The 18,647-nt window shown below is 43.2% G+C and overlaps 1 protein-coding gene across 1 annotated transcript in view; it reads right to left on the bottom strand.

Annotated features, from left to right (window-relative positions):
* The window catches only part of LOC136871597 (cohesin subunit SA-1), a 283,758-nt gene that overhangs the window by 29,195 nt on the left and 235,916 nt on the right, over positions 1-18,647 (bottom strand). Inside the window, exon 17 of the mRNA XM_067145050.2 lies at positions 7,722-7,778. Coding sequence (XP_067001151.2) covers positions 7,722-7,778 — 57 coding nt within the window. The remainder of the gene's footprint in view (positions 1-7,721; positions 7,779-18,647) is intronic.

Raw genomic sequence — 18,647 nt, 5'->3', positions numbered from 1 at the left:
AGAACCTATAATCATCCTGATTCAGAACAATGTAAATAATGTTAGTAACACATTTGGATTCATAACAATTTAAATAATGTACATAATGTTAGTATCACATTATTGAAGAATAATAATTACTATCGTATTAGATTAAACTAATTGTGTACACATTTATGAAGGAAATATTTAACTATCACAAAGTGGGAAAAAAGTACCCACAGCAGGTTACGCATGTGGAGAATTTAGTACCCAGTTAAGGGGTTAAGCACACTTTGCACCTTCTTGAGGGGAACTGTACTTTATTTGATGATGGAAACTTCAAGAGTATATGCTTTTTTTTCTTCCCATCCAACCTAAATGGTGGATCCTTGGCTTGTACCCTTCGCAGGTCGTGGACTTGGAGCTGATGAAGTGGAGGGTGCTGGGATATCGGAGAGAGGTGATTGTACTTGTATGGTCTGGTTCCCTTTTTTCCTGGAGCAAGTTCCTAACTACAGTCTGCATAAAATTCAGGAATGTCTTTTTTTTTTTTTTTGAGTTCTGAAAGAGCTGAAATGCATTAAAAAGTGAGCAGTACAGTAAATAAAAGAAAACCTTTTTTGGCCACTTTACTGTTTTCCTCATGAAAGGATAGAGTGCCAACTACTGGTTTGCAGTTTCAACACCATGCATGTGATTATAGTTAGTCACAGACTCTGGTTTCAGTTTTGTTTCTGTTTTTCAGATTTGTTTGTTTCAACCATTTCTGCTGAGTGGATGGTAGTTACCATAGTAATAACCTTTTTGTATCTCTAAGAAACAAGCAATACATCCTCGCCCCTCCTGAAAGTAATTTTGCCCCATTTGAGAATTGCCTGGTTTTCCTTTAGATCTTTTGGTACACCACTATTTGACTGTATTATTCCACATACGGCAGTGTTCTGTTCCTGTAACTGTTTTGCGAGTCCAACGCTGTTGTAATAATTATCCATATATATATATGGTATACCCCTGAGAAAGATAATTTTCAAGCAGCTGAAAAACTGTGCTTTGTAAATTTGCACCACTTGCAATCATATATCATGAGTTTTCAGATATACCCTGTGTTAGACTCACAAACCACCCTCACTAAAATCCTATATTTTATTTTACCGGGGTTGTATATGTGGAATCTTAGGCGCCCTCTCCAGGCTAGCATTCCCTCATCCAGAGCAATTTTCGGTTTGGGAGTATAAAGCTCTATAAATCTGTCAGTGCTGTGCTCATATTCGCTGCTGTCAGTAAAGTGGAGAAATTACAGGATACTTTCAAAACGTGTGACATGGTTTTTGAGAACATAGGAGTGGAGAAAATTGGATCTTCTGCCCAGGACATTCTGAAAGATGGTTTACTAATGATGCCAGTGGTGAGCATCAAACCCAGGAATTATCTTGTTTCTGAAACCATCGCTGGACCCAGGTTTGTGTAAAAGAGTGCTTAGAGAAGGGATGTGCTGCAGCACTGATTACCTGACTGGTATACAGATTTGTTTGCTCACATAGGTATTCGAGAAATTAAGCTGTGAAAAATAGATTTACAAATGACAGCTCGTTGGTGTTTTCTGTTTTGATATTTAGACCTGGTTTAGCCGTAAATGGGATAGCAGTGGGACAATATAAAGGTGAACCTTCAGGTACTGTGTTTTCTGTCACATGTTCAGGAGAATCTTCTCCACTGTCATCACTGTCGCTTTCACTTAGTTCAGGAATTAGTTCATCACCTTAGTCTTCATTCAATAGGATGCCATCAATTTTGTCAACACGCATATTGTCATTGAACGCCATGGTTACACTTCAGAACATGACTATACACATGCTTGTACAATCACAAAACAACTACGCAGCTAGCTCGGCCAGCACTAGCATTCGTTCAGAAACGGAATTAAAAAGTGCATTGGAAGGGAAAATCTCCAAGGCCATGTGGTTTCTGGTGAGTAGAAGCATTCATAAGGGTTTTACCCTCATCTCTCTCGCACATATTTGTGACAAAAACAAACCACAGCTGCGTAGGAACAGCTACAATTCAAGGTCTCATAATCATATATGATAATTGAAGGTTACTCTTATCCGAGCTAACTCAGATACGGTCCAGAGCATGGACACGAGGTATAGGCAATTACTCTAATACGGGCGTGAATGTGTTAATAGAGGAGAGTACTATGAAGTAGACAAAGATAACTAGGGCAGATAAGCCCCTGCAGAGTTAGGTTATTTTCTAAACAGGCCTTCTATTTCACACCCACAAACTCATCCATTTGCTAAGAAACAAGAAATGATGGTTAAATAACAAGTATCATACTGTCCTGCATACATCTCAGTAAAAGATGAAATAATAAAATCACTCTTTATAAAAGAAGCTAAGTAAGACCATTGGAAGAGTGGAAAATGAAAACTTTCTCTATCCATAACCTAGGCACAAAGTGTGACAGAGTGGTTAGACCTATGCTTGGCTGTTTTTGCCACCAGGAATTAATATGGTACTCCCTCTTGGTGTAGGTTGAGTGAACCTTAGGGCCTTGTACTGCTCCAGACGTGGAAATCTTATTTCTTAAATTTGTTGACTTTATGGCAGGGAATCAAACTCATGTTCTTCTAGGTGAATTGAGCACACCCTTACCACCTTGGATATGCAGCGCTTCTTTACCAAATATGTAAGTGTTCAATTTTTTCTCAGCAGCCACAAATAAAATATTGTAATAGTCACCGTGTCCACCATGTTGGAATTTGAGAGAGTCTGGCGACGTCACCATTTGGTCCACCCGTTTGCTCTTGGACTCTGTGATCGGAAAAACAGAGAGAAGATAAAAAGAACAGAAGAAAGTGTCGTAGCATGGATGGTGAAAAAATTGCGTCAAGAAAGAGATCTAGAGAAGTGTGTAGTAGGAAATTCTGACTGTGTATCGAGGTATAAGTGATAATTAGAATTAGGTTAATAAATCTCAGTATAGACACTACCAGTCTAGTGTTAATTTACCTTACTAACCTGCCAACTCATCACAACTGGTGTCAGAATCGGGATCGACTGGTAGCAGTAATTTCGTAACTAGCTATCTCTAGCGAATAGTAAAATGGAAAAGCGAACAATTTCAGGCTCTCCTCAATAAGTTTACAGAACTCTCATCCAAACAGGACGAAATCAAGAGTGAACTGAAACTGGAATCGAATGAACTTACGGGTGGACAAAGTAAATTAGAACAGGAAGTGCGCTCTCTCGAAAGGAAATTAAACAGTGATATTATGCGGGACGTAGAGGAACTGGTTGAAAAACAAGAAATACCACAGGTTGTGGAGTCAGGGATTCAAGACCTGAAAGAGGAAGTAAGCACCCTTCATACAAGAGTGATAGCCATGGAGTTTCGTGCTAGGACTACCAGCCGCGATAGCGGCTCCAGCACCGGGAAGGTATAACCCCCATGTTTCAACGGGACCACATCATGCAGGACCTTCTGGACCCAATTTGAGACCGTGTGCGGCACAACAGTTGCACATCAGAAGAAAGGGCCGTGCACCTAATCGCCGGACTGCAAGGAACAGCAGCGGAAGTGCTAAACAGCCTCCAGCTGGGTGCCACCTACAAGGAGATTGTTAGAGCGCTTTCAGTCAATACGGTGACCACCAGCTGGCAGCCACCTACCGAGTCCAGCTGAGGAAGAGGACCCAGCGCGCTAAAGAGACGATGCAGGAATTCACGCAAGATGTAGAGCAGCTAGCCCACAAGGCTCTGGATGGGCTGCCTCAGGACCACACTGAGCAGGAGGTAGCCTATACATTCATTGATGGGTTCCGCGAAGTTGAGATCTGTCAAAAGCTGGTGCTCAGCAGGAAGCATAACCTCAGAGAGGCCCTGACGTTAGCCCTGAGGGTGGAGGCGGTGAAGGGAACAGCAGCACCGTCACCAAGAATACAAGCTGTGAGAAGCAAGGACGCGCTGGAGACCCACCCCGTTACAGGAAAACGACGCATGCCACCGCCGACTCATCAATGAGATCACCTGCTAGAACTGAGGCAAGCGTGGCCACCTGCGGAGGAACTGCCACATGGAGACGGCCCCTGATCAGGGAAAAGAGTACGGACCGATAAGGAGAGGGGCTCGTCGGCACTGTTATTAATGTCCTCTTGTTTCACGCTAAATGTGGTCACCGAGTGGAGCGACGATAGCTTGATTGCCAACGGGTGGCTCTGAGACAGGCTGTGCTGGGTCACGATAGACACAGGGGTGGCATTAACCATCGCCAGGCCTGACATCGCTGTCGCTGAGGGAAAGCCAGAGAGGGAACCCAACTGCCCCTACGTGCTGCAAATGGCCTCAGGAGACACCATCCCTGTCCTGAAGGAGGTGCTACTTCAACTGACGCGGGGACAACGCCTATGAGTCTGGACCTTCATCGCCGCCATTACGGATGAGGTCATCCTGGGCCTAGGCGCGCTATGGGCATACAAGGCGATTGTCGACGTAGGACGTGTGTTGTGGCTCAGCAAACAAGAGATAATACTCTGACGCCCAGGGACGCAAACTTGAAAAGCGCGATTAACGCTGGCCAGCGGCAAAGTGATACCAGCCAACAGCGAGATGATGTTTACGGCACGGTTAGAGGAACCCATACAAGGGGTCAGTGTGCTCGTGGAACCTGGATCACTGACTGCCAATCAAGGACTCTACCTGGCCAGGATGCGTGTACCGGCACGAAGTTGCATATTGAATTGAATTCGACGTCGCAGGAGCAGAGAATACCCAGTGGGACCGAGCTTGAGGCTCGTGAGCCAGTTACGTGCGTCGTGCCAGTGGACGACAAAGACGCACAGGCCTGGAAGCAGGCGAAGGATCGGATATGCTCCGGATGATTATATCCGATGCCCGGAAACATTTGGAGGCGAGACAGCTCAGGGAGCTTAAGGAACTAATCCATGAGTTAATGAACACCTTCACTGCTACCGGAGGTGACTACGGAAAGATGGATAGAGTGTTCCATCGCATTAACACCGGCGACGCCGCTCCAATCCGATAGCCAACTCTTAGGGTACCCCTGGCAAAAAGGGTGGAAATCGACCAGATGCTGGATGACATGAAGCAGCGGGGAGTCATCGAGAACAGCCCATGGTCATCGCCAGTGGTCCTGATGAAGAAAAAGAACAGTGAGCTCTGCTTCTACATCATTTACCGCAAGTTGAACGTCACAAAGGAGGACTGTTCCCCGTTACCTCAGATAGATGACACCCCGGATATGTTATCTGGAGCCCAGTGGTTTTTAACTTAGGATCTGAAGTCTGGGTACTGGCAAGTGGCGCCCCATCCAGAAGACAAATAGAAGACGGCATTCTCAACCGGCCAAGGGCTCTACCAGTTCACCGTGATGCCTTTCGGCCTCTGCAATGTGCCAGCGACCTTCGAGCGACTGATGGAGTCTGTACTGAGGGGGCTAACTCACAATGCCTGCCTCGTGTATTTGGGCGATATAATTATTGTGGGGTGCACGTTCAGAGAGCACGTTGAGAACCTGTGGAGTGTATTCCAGACGCTACGTGGGGCTCCCCTAAAGTTAAAACCCAGAAAATGCCACCTGTTCCAGAAGGAGGTGCACTACCTGGGCCGCATCGTGTCATCAGAGGGAGTAGCCAAAGGGCAAGCGAGAACTGATGAGTTTCTTTGGGCTTTGCACATACTACCGCACATTTATAGCTGGCTACACAGACATCTCAAAGCCCCTTACATGGATCACTGAAGAGAGGAGACCTTTCCAATGGTCAAGGGAGGTGGAGGATGCCTTCTGGACGCTGAAGGAGTCCCTGTGTAGGCACCCATGCTAGGATACCCCAAGCCTGGGGAGTAGTTCATCATAAACACCGACGTCAGCGACGTGGGAATTGGTGGGGTGCTGTCCAAAGTGCAAGAAGGCCAGGAGAAGGTGATCGCCATTTCAGTAAGATGTTGTAAAAAGCTGAGATAAATTACTGCATTATGCGTTGGGAATTGCTGGCCATCGTGAAGACCTTGAATCACTCCCACAAGTATCTGTATAGGCAGCCTTTCCATCTGCGCACTGACCACTCCGCATTGACCTGGCTGCTAAGCTTCAGAAACCTAGGACAGACAGCTCGCTGGGTACAACGCCTTCAGGAGTAAGACTTCATCACCGAGCACCCACAAGGAAGGAAGCACAGCAACACCGACGCTCTATCCAGAAGACCATGCCTTGAGAACTGTGCACACTGTCAGAAAGTGGAGAGACAGGAGGGTATCGTGGATGTCCGGGCCGTGAGGGCCACCACTGCTGAAGGATGGCATCGGGACGCCCTCAGGAGGGAGCAGCTGAAGGATGATGACATCGGGCTGATCTTACGGGAAGTAGAGTCGGGGCAGAGACTGGAACGGAAAGACATCGCCGAACGCAGTCCATCCTATAAGGCGTACTGGGCCCAGTAGTAGTCTCTCATGGTTAGTGACGGGGTACTTACTCGCGTGTGGGAATCGACCGACGGAAAGAAGCACATTGCCCAGCTGATAATTCCCAGGAGCATGAGAAAAGAAGTAGTTACTGAGTTGTATGCGGGCACTACTGCCGGCTACTTGGGAGTGAATAAGACACTAGATCGTGCCCGACAGTGTTACTACTGGGTGCACCAGAGGAACGATGTTAAGAGGATGTGCCAGCTGTGCAACACCTGCGTGGTGAGCCAGGGCCCACGTACCAGGAGTAGGGGTCAAATGATGCAGTACAACATTGGAGCACCTTTTGAAAGGATCGCCATTGATGTTGCGGGATCATTCCCCGAATCTGACGCCGGGAACCGTTACCTACTCCTGGCTATGGACAACTTCACAAAGTGGCCGAAGGACTACGCCATCCCGAACCAAGAGGCAACAACATTGGCCGACATTTTAGTCAAGAACTTCTTCTGCCGATTCGGTGTCCCGAGGGAACTTCATAGTGACCAAGGCAGAAACTTTGAGTCCAGGCTGATGCAAGAGGTTCTGCAGCGCTTAGGAGTGTGGAAGACCTGTACGACGCCTCTCCACCCTCAGTCAGATGGCATGGTGAAAACCGTTGAACACCTCAGGAAGGTGGTTTCGGTGCACCAGAAGGACTGGGACGAGAGGGTCCCATTTTTCTTGATGGCCTATTGAGCGTCCACCCATGAGACGACGGGCATAACACCTGCCAACATTGTCTTCAGAAGGGAGCTCCGCCCGCCATGCAATCTAATGTTCGGGTCAGCACCAGACCAGCAGCAGCCAGCGATGGACTATGTATGAGAGTTGGTGGATCGGCTTAACAACATCCACGATTATGCCTGACATCATCTAAGGGTAGCCAGCGACTGGATAAAAGCCCGCAACAACATGCTGACGAACTCTGCGGGTTTCCAGAAAGGTGACAGGGTGTGGCTGTACCATCCGGTGCGGACAAAAGGGAAGTCACCGAAACTGCAGCCATAATGTGAAGGCCCATATACAATCATCACCAGGATCAACGATGTTGTCTACCGGATCCGGCTCTGCTAGAGTTTTTATCACCTACATTCATAAAAGATTTAACATCATACCTCTCATGTTCTATCATTCATGCCTCTCAATCTGAACCTTTTTCCTTATACCACTGTTTTCAAGAACATTCTTTGCAAAATTGGTCTTGTACACTATCTTCACAATTCTTTCCTATAAAGTAACTCAGAAGCCTTCCAAAATATCACATACAGTTAATGTTAAAAGAATGATCACATTACCTTCTTTTCCTTACTAAAGAATCTCTGTGTCTACTGGATGGTGTCGTCTTACTAGACCTGTAATAAGCAATAAAACATATATTTTAATATTTGGAATATCCGCCACACAGCATTATACATTATTCAATTAATGATGTTAGTAAAATTATCAGCTGTAAATGGCAGTTTAAACTAGCATTACTAGATTCTAATGCCACGTAGAGTACTAATTTAGGAGGAAGAGACCGTACAATGGATTTAAGTCTGGAAAATATACAGCCTAGCCAACAGATATTTCATGAACTACTTTATGTCATAAAATGTTTCATTCAGGAACTGGTTTATCATCAACATCATCATCATCATCATCATAATAAAACCCTTCCAGCATGCTGGGTATGGTGGTGCTGAAAGAGTCTTTGCCAAAGTGCCTCCCCTCTCTCAGCACTGACTCCTAATTCCCCACTCTTCTCTCCATATCTTCTCTCAGCTGGTGTAGCCATCTCTTCCTAGGTCTTCCCACTGGCGTTCTTCCTTCAATTCTTGTTTCCAGGCATGCATGTGGTGTTCTTGTGCCAGGCATTTGCTTTAAATGTCCATAAATTCTTAGCTTCCCTTCTATCGAGTCCATTTCCAGTTTCTTTCATGGTCCTGGCGGTTTTTTGGAGGGTAAGGTAAGGGTAAGGCCATGAAAGCCTGTTTTGAAAATGGTGCATGGGTACATTTCTCCTTTAACAAGTTAGCAATCCCTGTTTGCTAATCAATCAATCAATCAATCAATCAATCAATCAATCAATCAATCAATCAATCAATCAATCAATCAATCAATCAATCAATCAATCAATCAATCAATCAATCAATCAATCAATCAATCAATCAATCAATCAATCAATCAATCAATCAATCAATCAATCAATCAATCAATCAATCAATCAATCAATCAATCAATCAATCAATCAATCAATCAATCAATCAATCAATCAATCAACTGCATTCTGCATTCAGGGCAGGCACCCAGGTGGCAGATTCCCTATCAATTGTTTACCTCATATTTACATTTAAGATGTGTCCTACCATTATGTCTCTTCTTCTCGTCAAATTTAGCCAAATCGATCTCCTCTCGCCAATTCGATTCAGTATCTCTTCATTCCTGATTCGATCTATCCATCTCACCTTCAGCATTATTCTGTAACACCACATTTCAAAAGCTTGTATTCTTTTTCTTTCTGAGCTAGTTATCATCCATGTTTCACTTCCATACAATGCCACGCTCCACACGAAGGTCTTCAAAAACATCTTTCTAATTCCTATATCAATGTTTGAAGTGAGCAAATTTCTTTTCTTAAGAAAGCTCTTCCTTGCTTGTGCTAATCTGCATTTTATGTACTCCTTACTTCTGTCATCGTTAGTTATTTTACTACCCAAGTAACAATATTCATCTACTTCCTTTAAGACTTCATTTCCTAATTTAATATTTCCTGCATCACCTGCCTTCGTTCGACTGCAAACCATTACTTTTGTTTCGGACTTATTTATTTTCATCTTGTACTCCTTACCCAAGACTTTGTCCATACCATTCAGCAGCTTCAAGATCTTCTGCAGTCTCAGATAAAATAACAATATCATCGGCAAATCTTGAGGTTTTGATTTCCTCTCCTTGGATTGTGATTCCCTTTCCAAATTCCTCTTTCATTTCCTTTATTGCCTGTTCAATGTAAACAATGAAAAGGAGGGGGGAGAAACTGCAGCCTTGCCTCACTCCTTTCTGGATTGCTGCTTCTTTTTCAAAGCCCTTGATTCTTATCACTGCAGACTGATTTTTATACAGATTGTAGATACTTCTTCGTTCTCGGTATCTGATCCCAATCACCTTCAGAATCTTAAATAGCTTGGTCCAATCAACGTTATCAAATGCCTTTTCTAGATCTACGCATGCCATGTACGTGGGCTTGTCCTTCTTGATTCGATCCTCTAAGATCAGACGCAAAATCACGATTGCTTCACGTGTTCCTACATTTCTTCTGAAGGCAAATTGATCTTCTCCCAACTCAGCTTCAACTTGTTTTTCCATTCTTCCTTAAACAATACGTGTTAAAATTTTGCAAGCATGAGATACTAAATTAATGGTGTGGTAGTTTTCACACCTGTCAGCACCGGCTTTCTTGGGAATAGGTATACCAACATTCTGCTGAAAATCGGATGGGACTTCTCCTGTCTCGTACATCTTACACACTAAGTGGAATAACCTTACCATGCTGGTTTCTCCTAAGGCAGTCAGTAATTCAGAGGGAATATCATCAATTCCAGGTGCCTTGTTCCTATTTAGGTCGCTCACAGCTCTGTCAAACTCTGACCTCAAAACTGGGTCTTCCATTTCATCAGCATCGACAGCCTCTTCTTGTTCCAGAACCAAATTATATACATCTTCACCTTGATACAACTGTTGAATATGTTCCTGCCATCTTTCTGCTTTGACTTCTTTCCCTAGAAGTGACTTTCCATCTGAGCTCTTAATATTCATACACCTAGATTTCCTCTCTCCAAAGGTTTCCTTGATTTTCCTGTATGCTACATCTACCTTTCCCAGGACCACACAACCTTCGACATCCTTGCATTTCTCCTTTAGCCAGTCTTCCTTAGCTACCTTGCACTTTCTGTCCACTTCATTCTTTAATCGCCTGTATTCTTTTCTGCCCTCTTCATTTCTAGCATTCTTGTATTTTCGTCGTTCATCAATCAGGTCTAGTATCTCCTGAGTTATCCACTGATTCTTAGTTGATCTTTTCTCCCTTCCTAACATTTCTTCAGCAGCCCTGCTGACTTCATTTTTCATGATTGTCCACTCTTCCTCTATTGTGTTTCCTTCAGCCTTTTCACTTAGTCCCTTTGCAACATGTTCCTTGAAACAATCCCTCACACTCTTTTCTTTCAACTTGTCTAGATCCCATCTTTTTGCATTCTTTCCTTTCTTCAATTTCTTCAGCTTCAGATGGCATTTCATGACCAACAAGTTGTGGTCAGAGTCCATGTCTGCTCCTGGGAAAGTTTTGCAATGCAACACCTGGTTTCTGAATGTCTGCCTAATCATAATGAAGTCTATTTGATACCTTCTGGTGTCTCCAGGTCTCGTCCACATATAAAGGCGTCGTTTGTGGTGTCTGAACCAAGTATTGGCAAGGACTAAATTATGATCAGTGCAGAATTCAACCAGCTGACTTCCTCTTTCATTCCTTTGTCCCAATCCAAATTCTTCTACTGTATTACCTTCTCTTCCTTGGCCTACCACTGCATTCCAGTCTCCCATCACAATTAGATTCTCGTCGCCTTTTACATATTGTATTAAATCTTCTATCTCTTCATATGTTCTTTCGAATTCCTCATCATCCGCTGAGCTAGTGGGCATATAGACCTGCACTATTGTGGTGGGCATTGGTTTGGTGTCTATCTTGACGACAATAATTCTTTCACTATGCTGGTCATAGTAGCTACCCGCTGCCCTATTTTTTAATTCATTATTAACCCCTATGCACCCGTAAGTGGACTGGTACGCTGGGATGCGAGGTCGCATATTGGAGACATTTGTGACATCCGTTGGCTTTTTCCGGAAACATTTCTAATTGAAATCTCTTCTTGGTTTCTCAAAGTGTCACCAGAGTGCTCTGGTATGCTTCTTTGGCAAAGAGAATTGATTAAAATATCGATCGAGAAATCTGTAACCTGTTGTTGACAAGATGGCTGAGAAGGAAGTTGCACGCTCGCGCAAAATGCTCAGTAATAGCAAGATTCAAAGCATATTTGATGTTTTAGGCTCTGATTTCAGCAGTGTTAGTGAGGAAGAAGTTATTAGCGATCCTGTGCATGAATGAACACGAAATATATCACCAGAGATCTTTCGCGTAGTAATATCGTACGACATGAATGCCGAATGAACTCCCCCCCCCCCCCCCTCAAGATCTGATTGCGACTGCCGGATTTGAACCTACGATCTTGGTACCTGGATGTGAACTCTTTACCACTGATTCTCAGACTGAATATTAATAATAATAATAATAATAATAATAATAATAATAATAATAATAATAATAATAATAATAATAAGAAGAAGAAGAAGAAGAAGAAGAAGAAGAAGAAGAAGAAGAAGGTCCTAGGAGTCAACCTAGGAAGGGACTTCACGGCCCTGGCAAATGGGAGTGAAATGCGTCGTTGAGACCATCTGCAACAATAAACTATTGGATTCAGCAAGAGAATCCAACTAGCCTCTTTCACTCCAACTCCAGCACGTAACCTGCAAGAGGTGCCCCTGTTAAGCCAAGCAACCCAGTGGAAGGTTGGGTAAATAATCCCAGCGGGAAACTGGGTCGGTGCTGGGGGCTCCAAGGCTCACAACCTTGGTAGTACCTTGGTCGGTGCGAAATATCACCGACCCCATTCTACAGTTTTTCAACTGTGAAAAAAGCAAGGAGGAAATTTCAGCTAAAGCTACTACCCCAGGTGGTAACCAATCCATCGTCGTCTTGTACGACGTTAGCGGGCCTTCGGATTCTGGGGAGCCTTCACCGACATTATTGGAGACTCCATGAAAGATCAAACATAGAGCCAAGAATTTCTTTGCTACCTTTAATGCCATTTCTCTCTAGAAGGTAGGAAAACTGAAACAGCTCATGGATATCCTATTGCAACAGCAAATTTTGATTGCAGCAATTCAGGAAACGAGATTTACAGATGAGCAGGCCTTTGAATCTGAAGGTTACAGGATCTTCAAGGGTAAACCTGGTAAACGTGTCATACAAACTGTCCCACACCTTGGCACAGCATTTGTAGTCAACAAAATGATTCTGGACTCAATGACAAATTTTACCTCTGTGAATAGCAGAGTCTCGACTCTGTCCTTTCGAAGCACTAACAAAACGTATACTATTGTGAACGTTCATGCGCCGATCAACCAAGCGAACAAGAGAGACCCAGAGGGAACTGATAGATTCTGGGAAGAACTTGAGGAGATTTTATCCATGATTCCAGACAAACATACCATAATCATGCTTGGCGATTTCAATGCCCAGGTAGGCAAAGAGAGAAAGTTCCGAAACATCGTTAGAAACTATCCTGCTCACCAGAGAACAAATCGTAATGGAGAAAGGCTAATAGAGCTGTGTAAGGCATTTAACCTCGTAATGAAGTCTACTGCTTTTAAACACCTGCCCAAGAAACAGAAGACCTGGAAATCCCCAAATCACCACATCACCACCTTGGTGAATTCCAGATTGATCATGTCACGATTGCGCGGAAGGCTCAAAGAGAAATTCAGAATGTTAGTTCTAAGACAAGCAAAACTGGACTCAGATCACTATCTATCCAAAATAAAAATCAAACTGCTCCCGAGAAACACAAGGAGAGTTCGAGCCAAAAGGATTGAAAGTTTTGATAGAGAAAAACTAGGATCTAACCATGAATTCACTCAGAAACTACAATCGGTGGATGCAGAGAACTGGGAACAACTGCGCGAGGTACTGGTCAAAACAGCTAAAGAGACGGTTCAGCTTACTAAGCCCAGGAAGCATGCTTGGTGGAACAGTGAATGCGATGCAGCGATAAGGCAAAGACAGTTCGCCTGGCAGAAATGGAACTCGCTAAAGAACCAAGTCAACTGGACAAACTTCTTGAATGAGAGAAAGTGTGCAGAAGTTCTAAGACAAGCAAAACTGGACTCAGATCACTATCTATCCAAGATAAAAATCAAACACAAGGAGAGTTCGAGCCAAAAGGATTGAAAGATTTGATAGAGAAAAACTAGGATCTAACTATGAATTCACTTAGAAACTACAATCGGTGGATGCAGAGAACTGGGAACAACTGCGCGAGGCCCTGGTCAAAACAGCTAAAGAGACGGTTCAGCTTACTAAGCCCAGGAAGCATGCTTGGTGGAACAGTGAATGCGATGCAGCGATAAGGCAAAGACAGTTCGCCTGGCAGAAATGGAACTCGCTAAAGAACCAAGTCAACTGGACAAACTTCTTGAATGAGAGAAAGTGTGCAGCAAAAACCATCCGCAGCGTTAAACATGCTTTTGATAAACACCAGCTGGCTCAAATTGAGCAGGATTTCAAGAAGAACAATACACGCGACTTTTATAAAACATTTAAAATCAACTTGAGGAAATACGATCCACCGAGCCTACAGTTCAGAGATTCCAATGGGAACCTAGCCCATAACGACAAGGAAAACTGCCAGATCCTTGCAAAATACTACGAATCCCTTCTTAACTGCGAGGCCCCAATGTCCAGATTCACATTTGAAGATAAAACAACAGTTCACCGAGATTCAGCTCCACCTACGAAAGAGGAAGTCGGACAGATTATCCAATCCTTGAAGAATAATAAAGCGCTGGGTGAAGATTCGATAATAACTGAATTGTGGAAGTTTGCTAGTGACAATGCAGTGGAAAAATTAACAGACATCACACATGAAATCTGGAACACTGAAAGACTTCCAAGTGACTGGACATCTGCCCTAATCCACCCACTTCATAAGAAAGGCGACAAGTAGGATGTTAACAACTATCGCGGCATCTCCCTCCTACTTATAACCTACAAAATTCTCTCGAAAGCTCTTCAAATCAGGGCAGAAGAACAGCTAGATCCAGAGCTGGGTGATTACCAAGGAGGTTTCAGGAAAGGACTGTCATGTGTGGAGCAGATTATGAATCTGAAATCTGTCCTTTCATATCTTAAACTAAGGAGCAAGCCATTTGTAGTAACGTTCATCGACTTTAAGAAGGCCTATGATTCAATTGATAGAACTACCCTACTTCAGATCTTAAAGGAATTTGGCTTGGACGGTAAAACAAGAGTGATCATCCAACAGACTCTCACCAACACCATCTCAAAAGTGAAGTTTAGAGGAGAGATTTCAGAGTCCCTTGAAATACGGACAGGAGTTAGGCAAGGAGATGGTCTCTCACCTCTGTTGTTCAACTGCGTTCTTGAGAAAGTGATCCGTGAATGGCGCAGAGAAATGAGTTATGAAGGAGTCAAAAGCGGAGTCAGACTAGGCCACAAGAACAAGAACCTTTCAATTGACTGTCTAGCATTTGCAGATGATCTCACGGTTTTCGCTGAGTCCTTGGATGTGGCCACGAAGCAGATCAACCGGCTTCAAACACAAGCTGCAAAGGCGGGCCTCCAAATCTCCTTTGAGAAAACGAAATTCATTACAAACATCAAACTGGCGCCAAGTGAGCTAGAAGGGACTCATGGAAAAGTCAAGCGAGTTGAAAAATTTAAGTATCTTGGTGAAAGGATAGAACCTAACTTGTCCGAAAAAGAAGCCTTTTCTTCACGCATGAATAAAATGGAAATGGCTTACCATCTGACTAAAAATATCTATAACAAAAGATCTATATCTCTGAATGCAAAAATCAAACACTATTTCACTGTTATCTGGCCAGAGGCTCTATATGCAGCGGAATGTCTCACCATGCACAAAAAAGGCATGATGGAGAAATTGGAGGCCAAGGAAAGAAAGATTTTGAGAAAAATCTTAGGTCCAGTCAAAGACAACAGCGAGTTTAGGAGATGGCACAACCAGGAGTTGTACTCGCATGTGGAGAAAATAACTGATGTGATGCGAAAAAGGAGGATTACTTTTTATGGACACATGGCCCGAATGAATTCAACATGGTTAACCAACCACATTTTCACTTTCCTCCAAGAGAAAAAGGCAAAGGGGGCATAGTTCAGTGAGGTACAGAAAGATCTGCAGGAGATTGGGATCTCATTTGAAGATATCCAGGAGCGTGTCCCACTTAAATGACGTGGTCCTTAGTTAGCCGAAACGAAACAAGAGAGAGAAGAGAATAATAATAATAATAATAATAATAATAATAATAATAATAATAATAATAATAATAATAATAATAATAATAATAATACACCGAGTGAGACATACGGCTGTAAATTCGTATTTGGGATATAGGTTAGAATCTCATAATTCGCTTACTCGTGATTTGTTTCCCATTGGTACCTTATTTCCAAAACGCTTGAGCAATGATCCTACGCAAGGCAACACACATGCCAATGTGAGTGCAGATCAAATAGCACACTAACTTTTGCTTAATGGAAAACCAAAGCTTTTCATGAAAGTAGGGAAGAATCCTACAGTCAGACAACCAGACGAGAGCAATGAGTTATCTAAGCATTTCACACTAACTGAACTGGAATTAGCTCTCAGTAAGTGTAAGATTGGGAAGTCAGCAGGACTTGATGACCTTCGAATGGAACAAATTAAGAACTTTGGTCCTACTGCGAAGTGCTGGTTGCTAGAACTCATGAATAACTGCGTTCAGTCTTCCATGATACCTAAAATATGGAGGAAGGCTAGGGTCATAGCCATTCTAAAACCAGGCAAAGATAAAAATGACCCTAGCAGCTACAGGCCAATCTCCTTATTATGCCATCTTTTTAAGATTCTGGAGAGACTAATCCTCAATAGGCTGACTGATAAAATCGAGCCACTTCTGATTCCACAGCAAGCTGGATTCAGGAGAGGGAAAAGCTGCACATCGCAAGTGTTGAATTAAGTCAACACATAGAAGATGGCTTTGAAAGCCGGAAAATCACAGGAGCTGCATTTATAGATCTCTCGGCAGCATATGATACTGTTAATCACCGAATTCTCCTTGGAAAGGTATACAGCATGACAAAGGACTTCCATCTGACTTGTGCCATTAGAAACCTACTTCAAAATCGAAGTTTCTTCGTTGAGTTCCAGGGAAAAAGAAGCAGGTGGAGGATACAGAAGAACGGACTACCTCAGGGAAGCATGTTGGCACCAATGCTTTTCAATATTTACACAAATGATCAGCCTCTTCCTGCCAGAACGAATAGTTTCATCTATGCTGATGATTGTGTCATCACTTCTCAGGGGGATAACTTCGAGGCGATTGAACAAACATTGTCCACAGCTCTAGACACTGTTGCTGGCTATTACAAGAAGAATCAACTAACACCAAACCTAACTAAGACGAAAACCTGTGTTTTCCATCTAAACAACAGAGAAGCTTCCCGAACTCTGAAGGTCACTTGGCAAGGCATAGCATTACAACACAATCCTACCCCGAAGTACCTCGGAGTCACTCTGGATCGTGCCTTAACCTACAGAAAACATTGTTTGAACATCAAGCAGAAAGTGGCTGCTAGAAACAATATTGTGCGGAAGCTAACTGGAACATCTTGGGGAGCACAACCAGACACAGTGAGGACATCTGCCCTTTCGCTCTGCTATTCTGCAGCTGAATACGCATGCCCGGTGTGGTACAAATCTTGCCATACCAAAGCAGTTGATGTAGCACTCAACGAAACCTGCCGCATTATTACTGGATGTTTGAGACCTACACCTTTGGAAAAAGTGTATCGCCTTGCAGGAGCACCTCCCGATATTCGCCGTGAAGTGGCAGCCAAGAAAAAAAAGAGAAAGGTGTTGACATCGGAAGCCCACCCTTTGTTTGGATATGAGCCACCACGCCAGTGGCTTAAGTCTAGGAAAAGCTTTTTGAGAGTAACCGAAACACTTGCAGGAACAGCGTAGCAAGCAAGAATTCAAGAATGGCGCATCAGGAGTCAACATACGAGGATCAGTCAATGGATGACCGCAAAAGAGGAACTCCCTTCTGGCCATGTCACAGATTGGGTGAATTGGAGAGCACTGAACAGACTGCACTCTGGTGCTACGCGGTGCAGGGTAAACCAGAAGAAATGGGGTATTGAAGTGGACAGTACCTTGTGTGTATGTGGAGAAGAGCAGACCACAGCCCATTTGCTGCAATGCAGTTCATGCCCATTCAGCTGCACAACAGAAGACCTGGTTAAAGCGAAGCCAAATGCACTTGATGTTGCAAGGTTTTGGGCTCAGATAGTTTAATGTGGCTCTTCGCCATTGGAGTATTTATATTGTGTTTTATGTTTTTCCTTATCTTTAATTTTAAACGTATGTATGCTTCTGACACGATATAAATAAATATAACCTTATTTCCAAATCAGGCAAATGTTAGGCTCATGTCATATTGGTTTCCCATTATTTCCTGATTTCAAAATCAGGCAAATGTTAGGCTCGTGTCATATAATTAAGGCCATAACACACACTAAAGAACTTCCGAATTGAGATAAGTTAATGAAAAATTTAAGATTTCAAAGGAATTTTTGTTTGTGTTATATTTCTGTATTGTTCTGTTTATTGTGTCATGAGCAATAGTGTGGAATTTCTCAATAATATAAAACAGGTCCCGTGACAATACGCGCAGTCGATCACCCACTATACTGTTTTAACCGAAAGCTTGCAACACCCAGGTTGCACACTAAAAAGTAGGCGGATTCCTAGCAATGTCAGAGCAAAGGGCAGGTGGGTGCATATGGGTTAAACCAACTCCTGCATTTCCTCAGTTTGATTTTGTGTTGATAATTCGGTAGTCGCCTGACCAGAAATCCTGTTCTTCCTGCCAACGTACTTCACTTATACCAACTCCACCTAACTACCAAAAAAAAAATTTGAGAGAGAAAGATAGGGTCTGGAGATTGAACGAAAAGGAAGTTCAGGAAGAGTTCAGGAACGAATTACAATAACTGATACCAAGAAGCCATGTTGAACAGGAATGGAATAATTTTAAGAGTTCATTTGTAAGATGTGCAGGAAAACATGTGACAGAATATGAGGAAAGGAAAAAGAGAAAGAAACTAAATGGTGGAATGATAGAGTGAAAGATAAAGTACAAGAAAAGGAGAAAACTTGGAAGGAATGGAAAACACAAAAGGCTGAAGAGAGTAGAGTGAGATAAGTGGGAGCGAAAAGAGTTTGCAGAAAAGTAGTAGCTGAAGAAAAGTTGGGAAACATTCACCCAGGGTGCACAGCTCCAAAATCTGCCTTATCCATTTTTTATGAAAATTGAGCTTATCATTA

Source organism: Anabrus simplex, chromosome 1 (genome assembly GCF_040414725.1).
Source record: "Anabrus simplex isolate iqAnaSimp1 chromosome 1, ASM4041472v1, whole genome shotgun sequence".
NCBI classification, from domain to species: Eukaryota; Metazoa; Arthropoda; class Insecta; order Orthoptera; family Tettigoniidae; genus Anabrus; species Anabrus simplex.
This window is presented reverse-complemented; position numbering and strand designations above follow the sequence as displayed.